The 17,561-nt window shown below is 45.2% G+C and overlaps 1 protein-coding gene across 3 annotated transcripts in view; it reads left to right on the top strand.

Annotated features, from left to right (window-relative positions):
• Positions 1-2,418: 2,418 nt before the first annotated feature.
• LOC137355730 (nuclear receptor subfamily 5 group A member 2-like) overlaps positions 2,419-17,561 on the top strand; it is a 42,698-nt gene continuing 27,555 nt past the window's right edge. For 2 of the 3 annotated variants that reach the window (XM_068021202.1, XM_068021200.1), the window contains exon 1: positions 14,759-14,991. In XM_068021202.1, the coding sequence (XP_067877303.1) occupies positions 14,974-14,991 (18 nt within the window). In that variant the 5' untranslated portion in view covers positions 14,759-14,973. Of the gene's footprint in view, positions 2,774-14,758; positions 14,992-17,561 lie in introns of those variants that run through there. The other variant, XM_068021201.1, reaches the window with a different exon arrangement.

Below are 17,561 nucleotides of genomic sequence, written 5' to 3'. Positions count from 1 at the left end.
CTCAGAGCAACCAGGGATGGGCAATAAATCCTGCCTTACCATTCTTTTCCATGGTCCAAGAACAATTAAAAAGCGCTACCACACCATTCAAAATGTGCTTCAAAAGTTGTCTCCCACACATTGTTCTACAGCATCATGGGTCATGGGTCTAGGCTGCATGTGACTCCAGGCTTTCCTACACAGTGAGGCTTGATTTCAATCTTGCCAGCTAGGCTTTGGAGGGAGGTATATGGATCAGCAAAAGCCTCCACAGGGCCACAGATGAAGGGAAGGAGAGTTACAAATTGTTCCTTAGCTACATTGTGAATACTTTTATAGTGAGGTGTTTTGATAGAGCAAGTAAGGAATAACTGTTTCCAATGGTAAGGGGATTGGTAGCCAGAGGACACAGATTTAAGAACCAGAAGCTAGATGAGATGAAAATTTTTATGCAGCGGGGTTTTTAAAAATTCTTTCATGGGATGTGGGTGTCACTGGCCAGGCCAGCATTTGTTGCCCATCCTTAATTGCCCTTGAAAACTGAGTGGTTTGCTAGGCCACTTCAGAGGATAGTTCAGACTCAACCCTCATTGTTGTGTGTCTGGAGTCACATGTAGGCCAGACCAGGTAAGAACAGCCGATGTCCTTCCCTCAAAGATATTCGTGAACCAGATGGGTTTTAACATCAATCGATGATAGTTTCATGGCACCATTACTGAGACTAGCTTTCAATCCATGATTTTTAAAAATTGATCAATTGAATTTATTAACTGATTGAATTTAAATTCCACCAGCTGCCTTGGTTGCCACTAGATGTATAAAACGCTAGTTAAACCACAGCTGGAGTACTGTGTACAGTTCTGGGCACCACAATATAGGAAGGATGTGATTGCACTGGAGAGGGTGCAAAGGAGATTCACCAGGATGTTAAAAGCAAAATACTGCAGATGCTGGAAATCTGAAATAAAAACAAGAAATGCTGGAATCACTCAGCACGTCTGGCAGCATCTGTGGAAAGAGAAGCAGAGTTAACGTTTCGAAACGTTAACTCTGCTTCTCTTTCCACAGATGCTGCCAGACGTGCTGAGTGATTCCAGCATTTCTTGTTTTTATTTCACCAGGATGTTGCCTGGGCTGGAGCATTTCAGCAATGAAGAGAGACTGAAAAGGCTAAGGTTGTTTTCCTTAGAGCAGAGAAGGTTGAGGGGAGATATGATTGAAGTATACAAAATTATGAGGGGCATTGATAGGTTAGACAGGAAGAAACTTTTCCCCCTTTGCGGAGGGGTCAATAACCAGGGGGCACAGATTTAAGGTAAGGGGCAGGAGGTTTAGAGGGGATTTGAGGAAAAATATTTTCACCCAAAGGGTGGTTGGAATCTGGAACGCACTGCTGAAGAGGTAGTAGAGACAGGAACCCTCACAGCATTTAAGAAGTATTTAGATGAGCACTTGAAACGCCATAGCATACAAGGCCATGGGCCAAGTGCTGGAAAATGGGATTAGAATAGTCAGGTGTTTGATGGTTGGCACGGACACGATGGGCCAAAGGACCTGTTTCTGTGCTGTAGAACTCTTTGACTCTATGATTCTATGGTGGGATTTGAACCTGTGTCCCTAGGACATTTACCTGGGCCTCTGGATTACTGGTTCAGTGACATTACCACTACGCCACTGTGTTGCTGTGATCTAGAATGCAATGCCTGAAAGGGCGGTGAAAACAGATTCAATAGTAACTTTCAAAAGGAAATTGGATAGATATTTGAAGCGGAAAATGTGCAGGGCTGTGGGGAAGGGTAGGGGCGAGTGGGATTATTTGATAGTTTTTTCAAATAGTCAACACAGTCAAGTTGGGGCCATGTGGTCTCCTTCTGTGCTGGAACATTCTATAATTCTATACGTCTTCCGAGCATACTGGGAAGGCCAGGACAAAGCCAGCAATTCCATTTAGCTTGTCACATCCATCCAAACAGGCTGCTGTCTACAGGTATCATCAACCCACTCACTAGCTCCTACCCCCAGTCCTGCAACTCCTGAGATAGGCAAACCAAAAACAGAGAAATTTCCTCTCTGGCTCCCTAAGGCAGTCAAACAAGATATCCATGGCAACCACAGTAAATAATTACACCGCCCCCTCACCTAAAAACCTAAAATCGGCTAAAAAGTGCAACTTTTATTGTTGCAATTATTCCATATCAGGGAACAATAAAAACTGAATGAACTTTTCAAAGATTAATGAGTTCAGTGACTCCTACGGAAAGCCAACCCTCTTGCTTTCACGCCTCTTTTGAGAGGTTGGTGAAAAAATTATTTGGAAAAGACTTCTGCTCCGATTCCTTGGAGTCATCGAGTTAATCATTTTTTTTCACTTCACTATCTGTCAACAAACCTTATCTCCTATTTGTCTTTCACACACGCATACACACACAGATTTCGGATGAATGTGCACTTGACGAGTTTTTGTGACTGGGCCTAAGCGAGAGGCTGTAGGCCTAGTTCTCATCTGATTACACAGCCTATCGTTAGGTGGAGTTACAATTTACTACATCTCAGCAATCAGAATGTGGGCAAAGTCCAGTTTGCACGATGTGTGATGGATGAGGGAAGGGTTCACTTACTTTTACTTCATCAGATACAACCGAATTTCTTCTCCTGCAAAAACAAAGGACTAATTTTGAAGATTTACCCACTGGTTTGCTTTGCGTAATGTGCGGCTCAGAGTGGTAAAATATGTCAGTGAGCTTTGCCAGAGAGGTGCCACAAGCTTCACCGATGCAGGAGCTGTTTGATACGAGTGAGTAGCCATGTTTGTTGTCAATGTGCCCAGGATGACTAGCAAGTCAGGAGTTGTCTTAGCTGTCAAAATGAGGGAAAGGAAATTCAAGAGTTGTTTTGTGCACTTGCCAGGGGTTATCAGTCTGTGTCTCAGCCCTGCCTGATGGTCAGTCTTATTGACTTCAGTTCCTGCTGGGTTTAATGTGTTCTCTCCTGAGTCGTTGAGAGTTCTCAGCTGGGTGACTGGATCGTCACATTCCACCTATGTAGTGGGGAGGGAGAATGATAGGGGGGCTGAGGGAGAAAAAAACAGTCATTGTCCATCTCAACCCTCTGCATATTGACCAAAGAACAATACTGCACAGGGGACGGTTGGATTACCCTGCTGATTATGGTAAGCTCATTGGAAGGAAATTGTCTTTGTTAGAGAAACAAGCTCCCATTGGTCAGGTAGCCAAATCCCACGACTTTTGTTAAAGTCGGTCTTTATGTTAACTATCGTCTGATTGGGCTAGAGCGGTCAGTCTCTGAGACCAGGATAGATTTCAAAACCAGATCAAAAACACTTGTTTGGAATCCCCTGCGGCAGTTTATACATAATCATCTAGAGTGAATTGTAATTGTATGCAACATTTCTGATACTAACAATTCTTTATCCCAAATTAAGTCTCTCTTAAAGGGAAGGGGGGAGGGAACCCAATGCACCATATTCTTACTTTTGTCACAATGACTAAATGCTCGAGTTACACAAGGTCATTTGTAGCCTAAAATTGCCCCATTTTGCAAGATGAAATTATGCATTTTAATATAAACTCTGTCACTGCAGAAGGCGATTTGTCAACCTCTATTCAGAACCAGTTCCTTTAAAACTCCCTGTGAGCCAGTATCAGCATGACATAGTCAATCTTTTTGGTCTCACGTGTTTTTGGACAGGCCAGGCTAAAAATGAGGGCAAGTGTATGCAGAGCAAGACATATCTTGCTACACTCATTCATCTCTATTTCCTTCCTATCAATGTATAAATATCCCCTGAGTGAAAAGCTTGTGGCAAATAAGGGCTTTTTATCTTTAACTATACAGCAGCATAACTTAATTTATAGATTTTATAGAAAGAAAACCTAGCTTGGCCCTGTGATGAGGGCATCCAATCTCTGGCAGTTTAAAATTGGGGTTTAGACTCAATGTTAAATCGGGTCTAAGCTCAGGGAGTTTAATATTGAGGTTCAGTTTAGGGATCTTATCGGAGCAGTTCCAATCTAAAGCAGCTTAAATGGGGGTGTAGACAGGTTACCCAGGATCAGTGTGTGGGTTAGTTGTTTTGTGCCGATATTGACAGGCTTCAGATCATTGATACATTGAAGTGTAGATTTAAGGACTTAAAATATTTCTTTTTAATTTGGGTACAAGGAGACTCTCCTTACTCCTCACAAGTCAGAAAGCATCTGCTGCAATTGTCCAAATCATATAAAATCCCCAAATTTTCAATTTCAAGCACAATGATACAAAGGAAATACAGCAATTAGTGACTGATTAGTGGCAAATTTGAAGTGCAAAGTGTTCTGACCTGGGTTAAAATCCTACAAGTAGAGAACTACCATCACACAAAGTGGCGCAGTGATTACCACCGCAGCCTCACAGCTCCAGGGACCTGGGTTCAATTCTGGGTACTGCCTGTGCGGAGTATGCAAGTGTGACCGCGTGGGTTTTCGCCGGGTGCTCCGGTTTCCTCCCACCGCCAAAGACTTGCAGGTGATAGGTAAATTGGCCAAGGTAAATTGCTCCTAGGGTAGATAGGGAATATGGGATTACTGTAGGGTTAGTATAAATGGGTGGTTCTTGGTCGGCACGGACTCGGTGGGCTGAAGGGCCTGTTTCAGTGCTGCATCTCTTAAAAAAATCAAAAAATCATGCAAATAACTTGGGATTTCCGCAACAATATAATGGATGAGTGCCAGTTAGAAAAATCTATCAATAAAAAGCAGGGCCTTTTCAGCATCCAAAGAGATTTCTCTCAGAGGGAGGAGATACTTAGAGGGATAAAGGGATACATTTATTTATTTATTTATTTAGAGATACAGCACTGAAACAGGCCCTTCGGCCCACCGAGTCTGTGCCGACCAACAACCACCCATTTATACTAACCCTACAGTAATCCCATATTCCTTACCAACTACCTACACTAGGGGCAATTTACAACAGCCAATTTACCTATCACCTGCAAGTCTACATCTGGAACAATATTTCAGATGGTCCAACAGGACAAGAGGGTAGAGGTTCAGGATTGTGAGGGGCAAAGTTAGAAACAAGGCCTTGAAATATATCTATACACAAAGGGTAATAGCAGAAGGTAATGAGTCAAGAAGGACAGTTGAGGCCAGGACAATAAGCTTCAGTTTGGATCTACATAAATTAGTCCACTTAAAGGATTGTCATTGCCTTGAAAATGCTATCTTGTGAGATATTTTTAACAGGTCTATAAACAGAAAAGCATCACGACCTGTGCTCATTCACATCTTCCCTATGTACCTGTAGGTAGCCAATTCTTTCACCATTCTGCCTCTGCTCTCTGGACCTCACTCTTAACACCTTGCTATGCCTACTATTTTTGATGGTGTCCTCAATCTCCTCCCTCTAATCTCTCCTATCTCCAGCTTAGCATTCTACTTTTCTCTTCTGAGTTATTCTTCTGCATGAGGTCCCTGAATGATTGAAACTTGTTGTTGCAATATGGATAGAACAATAAGGCAGTACAGAATATCATTCTTTCATCTCTCCCACTCCTTCCCATATATAATTTGTACTGTAAGGGCTTTATTAATCTCGAGAAGCTGAACACACACAGGGAAATCGTCCCACAATATAAACCTACAAAATTGCTCCTTGTAATATAGCTATCGGACTAATGTCACAATCTCCATTATTCAGCCATGACCATACTTGACATTCCCAAAGAACTTTGAGATGTTCCCACAAAGATCTGTTACTGGGGACTCGACTTTTTCCTATCCCACTCTAGAAACCACGCAAGCCAATCCCTGAAAGTTACAATGGTTCTCAGTAGACACGCAAAGGGGACCTTTGTGTGAGTAACATTGTCAGTTTTAGTTGGTGAAACTAGCACACAAACGAAGCCTTGGTTCTTCCCAATAAGATCTCTGTGCTCAATAAAGCTGGATGCGCCTCTACCGAGAGAGAATTTGCTCTCTGTATCTCAGGAGCCTGGTCTGATGATGCGAGTATGAACTGTCTGGATTTTTGCAGATCAGCCCAAATATAAAAGCTCCGAAGGATTGGAATCAGGAGTGTTCTTTAATCTGTTTAATTATCTCGATCTAATTAGTTCTATAATCACTCATCTCATTCTTGACCAGATACTCATTCATCTCTACCACAGAGAGTAGTTGAGGTGAATAGCATGGATGCACTTAAGGGGAAGCTAGTAAAACACATGAGGGAGAAAGAAATAGAAGGATATGCTGATGGAGTTGGTCAAAGTAGAGTGGGAAGAGGCTTGCGTGGAGCATTAACACCAGCATAGACCAAATGGTAAGTTTATGTGCTGTACACTAGATGTGACAAACATCGTGAAAACAAGTTAGCTGGTCATTATCATGTTACTGTCCGTGGGAGCTTGCTGTGTACAAAATGGTTTCCTACATTACAACAATGACTACACTTCAAAAGGACTTCATTGGCTGTAAAGTGCTTTGGAATGTGATCTGGTTGTATAAATAGAAGGATTTATTGATGGGGCTATATGAAGGCAGGAGGGAGGAGGATCTTGTGCGGCTTAAAGACTAGCATGGACCTGAATGGCCTCTTTCAGTCCTGTAAGTACTTTGTACAACTTGGTAATCTCCTTTGTAAACTGACTTACTTTCAGTTGGTCACTCTTACTGACGGGTCAGGAGATTTTGGGTTTAAGCCTCAGGCAGGGCTTTAGCATGTAACCCAGGGTCATGCTTCAGTGCAATAATGAAGAGGAATGGCATTGTTGGAAGTGCTGCCCTTTTGATGAGACGAGTGAACCAAGGACACAAGTGCCTGCTTTGATGGCTCAATTAGATAGTAAAGATGCCAAGCGTCTGAAGAAGTACGGAGATCTCTCCCGATACTCAGAGCCAACAATCTTCTCCCAACCAACAACATCATAAAATAATGATTAGCCGATCATTCATCTCACTGGTGTTTGTGGGATCTCAGTGTGTCCAAAACAATCAATGCATTTGCCTGCATGAGTGGCTTTCTCCCAGCAGTATCCTGAAGATTAATCTACAGTTCCTTGAGACTCCAGGACAATGTTTTCTGTGTGGAGGGACCACCTACAAATATTCACACACTCCCGCCTACCCCACACCATCTTCCCTCTCCCCCTTATAAATTCTGAAAGTACAAGGTGTAAAACAGCAATAACAAGTAAGTCAACTAAATACTGAAAAATATAACTGGCTGATGATTGACAGATGCAAGTCTGATCCTTGTGATTCTCCTCATGAACTGCACTTCAAAGTTATTTATTGCAAATCAAGAGCTTTGGCATGTTTCTGAGATGTGTGATGTTAGCATCACCAACCCTCCACGCTTTTGTTTAATTCATTCATGGGATGTGGGCGACACTGGCTAGGCCAGCATTTATTGCCCATCCCTAATTGCCCTTGAGAAGGTGGTGGTGAGCTGCCTTCTTGAACCGCTGCAGTCCATGTGGGGTAGGTACATCCACAGTGCTGTTAGGAAGGGAGTTCCAGGGTTTTGACCCAGTGACAGTGAAGGAACGGCGATATAGTTCCAAGTCAGGATGGTGTGTGACTTGGAGGGGAACTTGCAGGTGGTGGTGTTCCCATGTATTTGCTGCCCTTGTCCTTCGAGTTGGTAGAGGTCGCGGGTTTGGAAGGTGCTGTCTAAGGAGCCTTGGTGCATTGCTGCAGTGCATCTTGGAGATGGTACACACTGCTGCCACTGTGCGTCGGTGGTGGAGGGAGTGAATGTTTGTAGATGGGGTGCCAATCAAGCGGGCTACTTTGTCCTGGATGGTGTCGAGCTTCTTGAGTGTTGTTGGAGCTGCACCCATCCAGGCAAGTCGGAGTATTTCATCACACTCCTGACTGTGCCTTGTAGATGGTGGACAGGCTTTGGGGAGTCAGGAAGTGAGTTACTCGCCTCAGGATTCCTAGCCTCTGACCTGCTCTTGTACCCACGGTATTTATATGGCTACTCCAGTTCAGTTTCTGGTCAATGATAACCCCCAGCATATTGATAGTGGGGGATTCAGCGATGGTAATGCTGTTGAATGTCAAGGGGAGATGGTTAGATTCTCTCTTGTTGGAGATGGTCATTGCCTGACACTTGTGTGGCGCGAATGTTACTTGCCACTTATCAGCCCAAGCCTGGATATTGTCCTGGACTTGCTGCATTTCTACACGGACTGCTTCAGTATCTGAGGAGTCACGAATGGTGCTGAACATTGTGCAATCATCCGCGAACATCCCCACTTCTGACCTTATGATTGAAGGAAGGTCATTGATGAAGCAGCTGAAGATGGTTGGGCCCAGGACACTACCATGAGGAACTCCTGCAGTGATGTCCTGGAGCTCAGATGATTGACCTCCAACAACTACAACCATCTTCCTTTGTGCTCGGTATGACTCCAGCCAGCGGAGGGTTTTCCCCCTGATTCCCATTGACTCCAGTTTTGCTAGGGCTCCTTGATGCCACACTCGGTCAAATGCTGCCTTGATATCAAGGGCAGTCACTCTCACCTCACCTCTTGAGTTCAGCTCTTTTGTCCATGTTTGAACCAAGGCTGGAATGAGGTCAGGAGCTGAGTGGCCCTGGCGGAACCCAAACTGAGCGTCACTGAGCAGGTTATTGCTAAGCAAGTGCCGCTTGATGGCACTGTTGATGACACCTTCCATCACTTTACAGATGATTGAGAGTCGGCTGATGGGGCGGTAATTGGCCGGGTTGGACTTGTCCTGATTTTTGAGTACAGGACATACCTGGGCAATTTTCCACATTGCAGGGTCGATGCCAGTGTTGTAGCTGTACTGGAACAGCTTGGCTAGGGACGCGGCAAGTTCTGGAGCACAGGTCTTCAGTACTTTTTCTTTTGGGCCTCCTTATCTCGAGAGACAATGGATACGCGCCTGGAGGTGGTCAGTGGTTTGTGAAGCAGCGCCTGGAGTGGCTATAAAGGCCAATTCTAGAGTGACAGGCTCTTCCACAGGTGCTGCAGAGAAATTTGTTTGTCGGGGCTGTTGCACAGTTGGCTCTCCCCTTGCGCCTCTGTCTTTTTTCCTGCCAACTACTAAGTCTCTTCGACTCGCCACATTTTAGCCCTGTCTTTATGGCTGCCCGCCAGCTCTGGCGAACGCTGGCAACTGACTCCCACGACTTGTGATCAATGTCACAGGATTTCATGTCGCGTTTGCAGGCGTCTTTAAAGCGGAGACATGGACAGCCGGTGGGTCTGATACCAGTGGCGAGCTCGCTGTACAATGTGTCTTTGGGGATCCTGCCATCTTCCATGCGGCTCACATGGCCAAGCCATCTCAAGCGCCGCTGACTCAGTAGTGTGTACAAGCTGGGGATGTTGGCCGCTCGAGGACTTCTGTGTTGGAGATACGGTCCTGCCACCTGATGCCAAGTATTCTCCGGAGGCAGCAAAGATGGAATGAATTGATACGTCGCTCTTGGCTGACATATGTTGTCCAGGCCTCGCTGCCATAGAGCAAGGTACTGAGAACACAGGCCTGATACATTCGGACTTTTGTGTTCCGTGTCAGTACTATTGCTGGAATATTGTCAGGGCCCCATAGCTTTTGCAGTATCCAGTGCCTTCAGTCGTTTCTTGATATCACGCGGAGTGAATCGAATTGGCTGAAGTCTGGCATCTGTGATGCTGGGGACTTCAGGAGGAGGCCGAGATGGATCATCAACTCGGCACTTCTGGCTGAAGATTGTTGCAAATGCTTCAGCCTTATCTTTCGCACTGATGTGCTGGGCTCCCCCATCATTGAGGATGGGGATATTTGTGGAGTCACCTCTGCCAGTTAGTTGTTTAATTGTCCACCATCATTCACGGCTGGATGTGGCAGGACTGCAGACCGTCGATCTGATCCATTGGTTATGGGATCGCTTAGCTCTGTCTATCGCATGCTGCTTACGCAGTTTGGCATGCAGGTAGTCCTGTTTTGTAGCTTCACCAGGTTGACACCTCATTTTGAGGTATGCCTGGTGCTGCTCCTGGCATGCCCTCCTGCACTCTTCATTGAACCAAGGTTGGTCTCCTGGCTTGATGGTAATGGTAGAGTGGGGGATATGCCGGGCCATGAGGTTACAGATTGTGGTTGAGTACAATTCTGCTGCTGCTGATGGCCCACAGTGCCTCATGGATACCCAGTTTTGCATTGCTAGATCTGTTCGAAATCTATCCCATTTAGCACGGTGATAGTGCCACACAACACGACGGATGGTATCCTCAATGTGAAGGCGGGACTTCGTCTCCACAAGGACTGTGCGGTGGTCACTCCTACTAATACAGTCATGGACAGAAGCATCTGCGGCAGGCAGATTGGTGAGGACAAGGTCAAGTATGTTTTTGCCTCGTGTTGGTTCCCCCACCACCTGCCGCAGACCCTGTCTAGCAGCTATGTCCTTTAGTGCTCGGTCAGTAGTGGTGCTACCGAGTCACTCTTGGAGATGGATTTTGAAGTCCCCCACCCAGAGTACATTTTGTGCCCTTGCCACCCTCAGTGCTTCCTCCAAGTGGTGTTCAACATGGTGGAGTACTGAGTCATCAGCTGAGGGAGGGCGGTAGGTGGTAATCAGTAGGAGGTTACCTTGCCCATGTTTGACCTGATGCCATGAGACTTCATGGGGTCCGGAGTCGATGTTGAGGACTCCCAGGGCAACTCCCTCCCTACTGTATACCACTGTGCCACCTCTGGTGGGTCTGTCCTGCCGGTGGGACAGGACATACCTGGGGATGGTGATGGCAGTGTCTGGGACATTGTCTGTAAGGTATGATTCCGTGAGTATGACTATGTCAGGCAGTTGCTTGACTAGTCTGTGGGACAGCTCTCCCAACTTTGGCACAAGCCCCCAGATGTTAGTAAGGAGGACTTTGCAGGGTCAACAGGGCTGGGTTTGCCGTTGTCGTTTCCGGTGCCTAGGTCGATGCCAGGTGGTCCGTCCGGTTTCATTCCTTTTTATTGACTTCGTATCGGTTAGGTACAACTGAGTGGCTTGCTAGGCCATTTCAGAGGGCAAGTAAGAGATAACCACATTGCTTAGACTGCAGTCTCCAGGAATTGAGAAAAGTCACGGGAACATTAAATAATTTGTGTTTTTTTTTCATTTTCTTTGAAAACTTTCATGTAGTGACTGTTAAAATATTGGATCGGGGGTGGGAAAGGATGTTTGATTGACAGTCAAAAATCATCCAATCGGGTAATCAAGAGTCTGCTGCTTTCCAATTGGTGCGGGAGGTTAATGTGTCACAATGATCGACATGTTGGGTGGCCAATGATGAATGTGTGGGGGTGGGACAGTTAGAAATCGTGTCATAGAGTCATCCAACACAGAAACAGGCCCTTTGGCCCATCTTGTCTGTACCGGCCATACAGCACCCAACTGTTCTAATCCCATATTCCTGCAACTGGCCCATAGTCCTGTACGCTATGGCGTTTCAAGTGCTCATCTAAATACTTCTTGAATGTTGTGAGGGTTCCTGCCTCCACCACCTCTTCAGGCAGTGCGTTCCAGATTCCAACCACCCTCTGGGTGAAATCATGTTTCCTCAAATCTCCCCTAAACCTCCTGCCCCTTACCCGAAATCTATGCCCCCCTGGTTATTGACCCCTCCGCTAAGGGAAAAAGTTTCTTCCTAGCTAACCTATCAATGCCCCTCATAATCTTGTACACCTCAGTCATGTCTCCCCTCAGCCTTCTCTGCTCCAAGCAAAACAGCCCTAGCCTTTTCAGTCTCTCTTCATAGCTGCAATGTTCCAGCCCAGGCAACATCCTCCTCACTATTTACAACACCACCAATTTTCGTGTCATCTGCGAACTTACTGATCATATCTCCTATATTCACGTCTAAATCATTAATGTACACTACAAACAGCAAGGATCCCAGCACCGATCCCTGTGGTACACCACTGGCTTCCAATCGCAAAAACTGCCCTTGACCATCACCCTCTGCCTCCTGCCACTAAGCCAATTTTGGATCCAATTTGCCAAATTGCCCTGGATCCCATGGCCTCTTACCTTCTTAACCAATCTCCCATGCGGGACCTTATCAAAAGCCTTACTGAAATCTATGTATACTACATCTATAGCTTTACCCTCATCTACACATCTAGTCATCTCCTCGAAAAATTCAATCTAGTTATTTCGACACGATCTCCGCCTGTCAAAGCCATGCTGACTATCCCTGATTAATCCCTGCCTCTCCAAGTGGAGATTAATCCTGTCCCTCAGAATTTTTTCCAATATTTTCCCAACCACTGATGTTAGACTCACTGGCCTGTAATTACCTGGTTTATCCCTGCTACCCTTCTTGAATAATGGTACCACATTCACTGTCCTCCAATCCTCTGGTACCTCTCCTGTGGCCAGAGAGGATTTGAAAATTTGTGTCAAAGCCCCTACTATCTCCTCCCTTGCCTCACATAACAGCCTGGGATATATCTCATCTGGGCCTGAGGATTTATCCACTTTTAAGCCTGCTAAACCAGCTAATATTTCCTCCCTTTCAACGCTAATATGATTCAAGTGTATCATAATCTCCCTCCCTGATCTCTACACCTGCATCGTCCTTCTCCATAGTGAACACTGATGAAAAGTAATCATTTAAAACCTCACCTATGTCCTCCGGCTCCACACACAGATTGCCACTTTGGTCCCTAATGGGCCCTACTCTTTCCCTGGTTATCCTCTTACCCTTAATATACTTATAAAACGCCTTGGGATTTTTCATTATCTTGCTCGCCAGTGTTTTACTACATTAAAGTCACTATCTGAATGCAAGTTGTGTTGTTGTTTACCATGCTGGAGATCTCCTGGAATACATCCAAGCAGTTGGCAACCCTAGACAAAATGTTTATAAATCTATTGTCTATTTCCCAGATGCCCTTGAGAAGGTGGTGGTGTTCCCATGCATCTGCTGCCCTTGTCCTTCTAGGTGGTAGAGGTCGGGGGATTAGAAAGTTCCGTTTAAGAAGCTTTAGCGAATTGCTGCAGTGCATCCTCTAGAGAGTATGCACTGTGCCAGGGTGCAATGGTGGTGAAGTGAGTGGATCTTTAAGCCAGTGGATGGGGTACCAATCAAACAGATTGCTTTGTCCTCTTCTTAGCCGTAGGGCTCTGAGTCTGGCTCATTCTTGTCTCTATGGCATCCACGACATCCTCTCTTTGCCAACTGTGCCAGCGAAGAGATGTTCCAAATACTGGTTCCCCAACCACATGGAAAACCAATATGGCTGCACACAGGAACCCTTAAATTGTGATTCATTGAATATGATAGTTTCCTGGAGGAAAAGGAATAAACAAACATGTGACACACCTCAGAGCGAGCATCTAAATTCACACCACTTGTCTCTGGAGCTGCCTTCCCCTCTACTGTTTATTCAATATCCTGTGTTCTATAAACTTATCAGAAATGAATGAAAAGTTTCTGATAAGTTTATAGACTTTAGATAACAGCCCTCCTTTGAACTGCCCACCATTATAACCTTGCTGGTCAGGAACAGTGTGGAGTACAAGGCAGAGCCAGGAATCAATATGTAACGTGGATAGTAACTCACTTGGCAGGGGCACCCCAGCCCAGGTTAGACAGGATCTTATCGTTTACAGTCCGAATCTGCAATGGGTGTTGAAGTCTTCAGGTATTTTTAGACTGCTGCACCTGTCAACACTGGTTCCAGGAGCTGATGGCATGAAGATGCCAACTCTGGTTGGACATATTCCTAAAGGTTGCATCACATGACCTTCCACCTCCACCCACATACCAAATAATCCTTTATCCTCCCGACTCCAATATTTCTATAATTAATAAACAAAATGTTCAAAGAAAATAAAAACACAATTTATTCAGGCTCTGATGATTTCTTGCCTGACCGTTTCTCACAGCGCAGGTTGATCCTCAATTGCTGGAAATTCCAGAGCAATCTTGGAAGGTTGGTATCCCTACAGATAGCATGGTAAACAACAACACAACTTGCAGTTGTATAGTGACTTTAATGTAGTAAAACATAACAAAACTCACTAAATGGTGAGGTGACTCTGCTGTTGGAGTCATGAAATTAGTTATTGGGAATTCCTCGCCCCACCCCCCACTTACGCTGTTTGCCCCATTTGAACTGTGGCTCTCCATTTACAGCTCCTGCCTTCCCCTCCCCCCATTTTACACTATGGTTCCTCACTCACTTACACTGTTACCCCCATTTTTCATCCATCAAAGAAGGCAGACGTGGCCCTGGTGTAACATCTCATCCAAAAGACAGTACCTCTGACCCTGCAGCACTCCCTCAGGAGTGTCAACCCAGTGTTTATACGCCAGTCTCTGGAGTGGGACTTGGACCCACAACCTTGTGACTCAGAGACAAAAGTATGACCCACCGAACCACAGCTACGTATCTAACGTGCAGCTCTATGTTCTCTGAAATGGTGAAACAAACCCCCTCCAAAATAAAAATTCAGTGACGTCTATCTGCAGGGATCGAGCAGGGGAGAGGGACTGACTGGATTGCTCCATGGAGAGGTGGCATGGAGTCAATGGGCCGAATGGCCACCTTCTGCCCCATAAAAGACTCTATCTTGGTATCCTATTTATGGATTACTTTCTCAGTTAGTATAGCCTCCTGAATAAACTAGTATAATTTTGATGGAAAAATACCAGGATAAGTACTGATAGGGTTAATATGTTAGTAGAAGGAGCTCCTGTTACGGTTACTTATTCTCTGACACATTGGATGATATGGGACAACCCATGAGTGGTCAATGAACATGTCAGTCCATTGAGTGGCCATGCCCCTCCTCCTCTTCCTGTGGAGAGGGTTTCACTGCTCTGCCTGAGTATTCACCATTGTCAGATTCAAAGCACCTCTGTGTAATCAGTGCAGTCCTGAGCTTGAGTATAACTGGTAACTTCTGGGTCCGCTATGTTGCCAAACCTGGACACCGAATCCAATTTCATGTGCATTCAGCAATCGGAGTCAGATGAAATGTTGTTACAGGGTGAGTACAGTAAAATTACGCTTCTTTATCTTAACTAAAGTACCTGTCAATTTTCATCTGTTAAATATATTTTATGCTGATGAATTCCAAATTCATTCATTCTTCACTTTGATGCCCGCAGAGGGAAAAGCTTTAAACCAGAGTTTTACAACTTGTGGTCTCGGAACCTGAGAGGAGCCCACAGGATGAGTCTGTCATTAGATGACTCTCTGTGTTCACTTACTGAAACATTATGTTGTATACTAAAATAAATCATTTTCAACCGTGATAGCACCTTTTTTCTGTTCATAAGCTAGTCTGGGCTCGAGGGTCTCTGGGAGGGTATTAATATTTACAGGAGCTATTCATACAGCAAAGTTTGATCAAACTTCAGTGATCATCTCACTGTGACAATACATGTCGCTGCAAAAGTCAATCCTTTCATGGTATTGGAACTCAGCATTCAAGCCAGTTTAGCTGTTGTCTCAAAATATATTTGCACCTTTTGGGAGCACCCTGTTTGTAATTTGCTCCAACTGAGAACACAGAACGAGCTTAAAGTCTCCCCCCCCCCGCTCCCAACTTCTCCCCAAAGTACAAGCTTTATTTCCATATTTGGGGTTCGCGATGTCAAAGTCACGAGGGAATTGTCCAGGCAGCTTGACATATTGAAGCCCTCGTTCATAGAGACTGGACTCTGCATATCCTGTTCATTGAGCTGAGTATTTCTTTCTCTGGTTATCTCTGTGCTCCTAAAGTAGTTGAACGTCTTTATAATGCCAAGGCTAGGGTAATGCAGGACATACCTCCACAGCTTTCACCCGACACAATCCATGGGTGAAGAGCCTAAGGCCAACTGATAGTCACAGTCCCCCTTGCCTTGTCCTGTTTGAGTGTCCAATCCCCCACCATACCTCAACCCCCACCACCAGCTCCTCCCTCTCAACATGCACATGGACCACACACTTGGCACCCAATAATTCTCTGTCCCACTTCCCTCAATCCTTCTTCACCACACTCGTCCTGAGTTTTCAGTCCAGGAAGGAGCTCGACTCTTACAATGAGTAATTCCACTGAAACATGCAGAACCTGTCTTCGACCACCGATTGACATACCTGGAAGTACCATAGAAAAGTTGCGGCACAGAAGGAGGCCATTCAGCCCATCATGTCTGCACCGGCTGGAAAAAATAGCCACACAATATAATCCCACCTTCCAGCACCTGGTCCGTAGCCTTGCAGGTTACAGCACTTCAGGTGCATGTCCAGGTACCTTTTAAATGAATCGAGTGTTTCTGTCTCCACCAATGCTCCTGGCTGTGAATTCCAGACACGCACCACCCTCCGGGTGAAACAGTTCTTCCTCATGTCCCCTCTAGTCCTTCTACCAATCATCTTAAATCTGTGTCCCCCCGGTAATTGACTTCTCCGCTAGGGGAAACAGGTTCTTCCTGTCTACTCCAACTAGGCCCCTCATAATTTTATACACCTCAATTAAGTCAGCTTCCTCTGTTCTAAGGAAAACAGCCCTAGCAGATCCAATCTTTCCTCATAGCTGCAACTTTCAAGCCCTGGCAACATTCTGATAAACGTCCTCTGTACTCTCCCCAGAGCAGTTACCATTCAATCCATCTCCTCCACATTGTACCATGAACTGTGAAAGTGTGCAAATATTAGACTGCGCAACTTTCACGATAATCCCCTTCATTTCGCAACAAGTCCTGCGAGTAATCTTTAAAATGAAAACAATTTGGGGAAATAATACAAGAACTTGCAATTAAAGAGGCCTGTAACTGCACACTTCCTCCAGTGAATGGCCCACCTCAACTGCAGAGCTGCGAGGGAGTGGTGAGTACGGCCCGCTTGTAAGGGTCCTAAGCGAAACAATTTTGAGCAATTCCTCCTCAGTGCGAGCCCACTGCATAACACAGCCGATAATCAGGAACATAGGAAATAGGGGAGGCCATTCGGCCCTTCAAGCTTGTTCCGCCGTACAATCAAATCATGGCTGATCTGTATCTTAACCCCATCTACCCGCCTTGGTTCCATAACCCTTATGGAATGGGGGCAGGGTGAATGAGTGGAAAGTGTTGCTCCAGCCATCATGAGTGTGGGGCACAGTCTTGATGGACCTGCTGGGTTTTTTCCTGCCATTTATTACCGAATGTTGATTTTGCACAGTAAAGCATGCTCTTTCAAAGTTGCAGGCAAGTGGAGGAAACTGCAGCAAACAGCGCAAAACACAGATTGCCCGACCATTCATTTGTGGGAACTTGGTCTGCACAAATTGGCTGCCTAAATAACAATTAGTGAATGCATTTTCAGAAGAAACTCATTGGTTGCAAAATACTTAGGACATCCTGAGGATGTAATAAGATGTTACACAATTGCAAATTCTTCCTTGTATTCCCTCAATCACTGCAGCTGAATGAAGAATTAGATAGTACAGCTGCAGAATGGAATGTTTCAAGAAATTATTATTTTTGAATTCTAAGTCCGAACAAAACACAGCTGCCGCAATAAAAGATTTTATGTCTCAGAAACAGCTTTGCTGCACCAAGTATAAAGAACGTTTGGATGCAAAACTTTTAC

This window comes from Heterodontus francisci, chromosome 43 (genome assembly GCF_036365525.1).
Source record: "Heterodontus francisci isolate sHetFra1 chromosome 43, sHetFra1.hap1, whole genome shotgun sequence".
NCBI lineage: Eukaryota > Metazoa > Chordata > Chondrichthyes > Heterodontiformes > Heterodontidae > Heterodontus > Heterodontus francisci.
The sequence above is the reverse complement of the archived record's forward strand: the minus strand, read 5'-3'. Positions and strand labels throughout refer to the sequence as shown.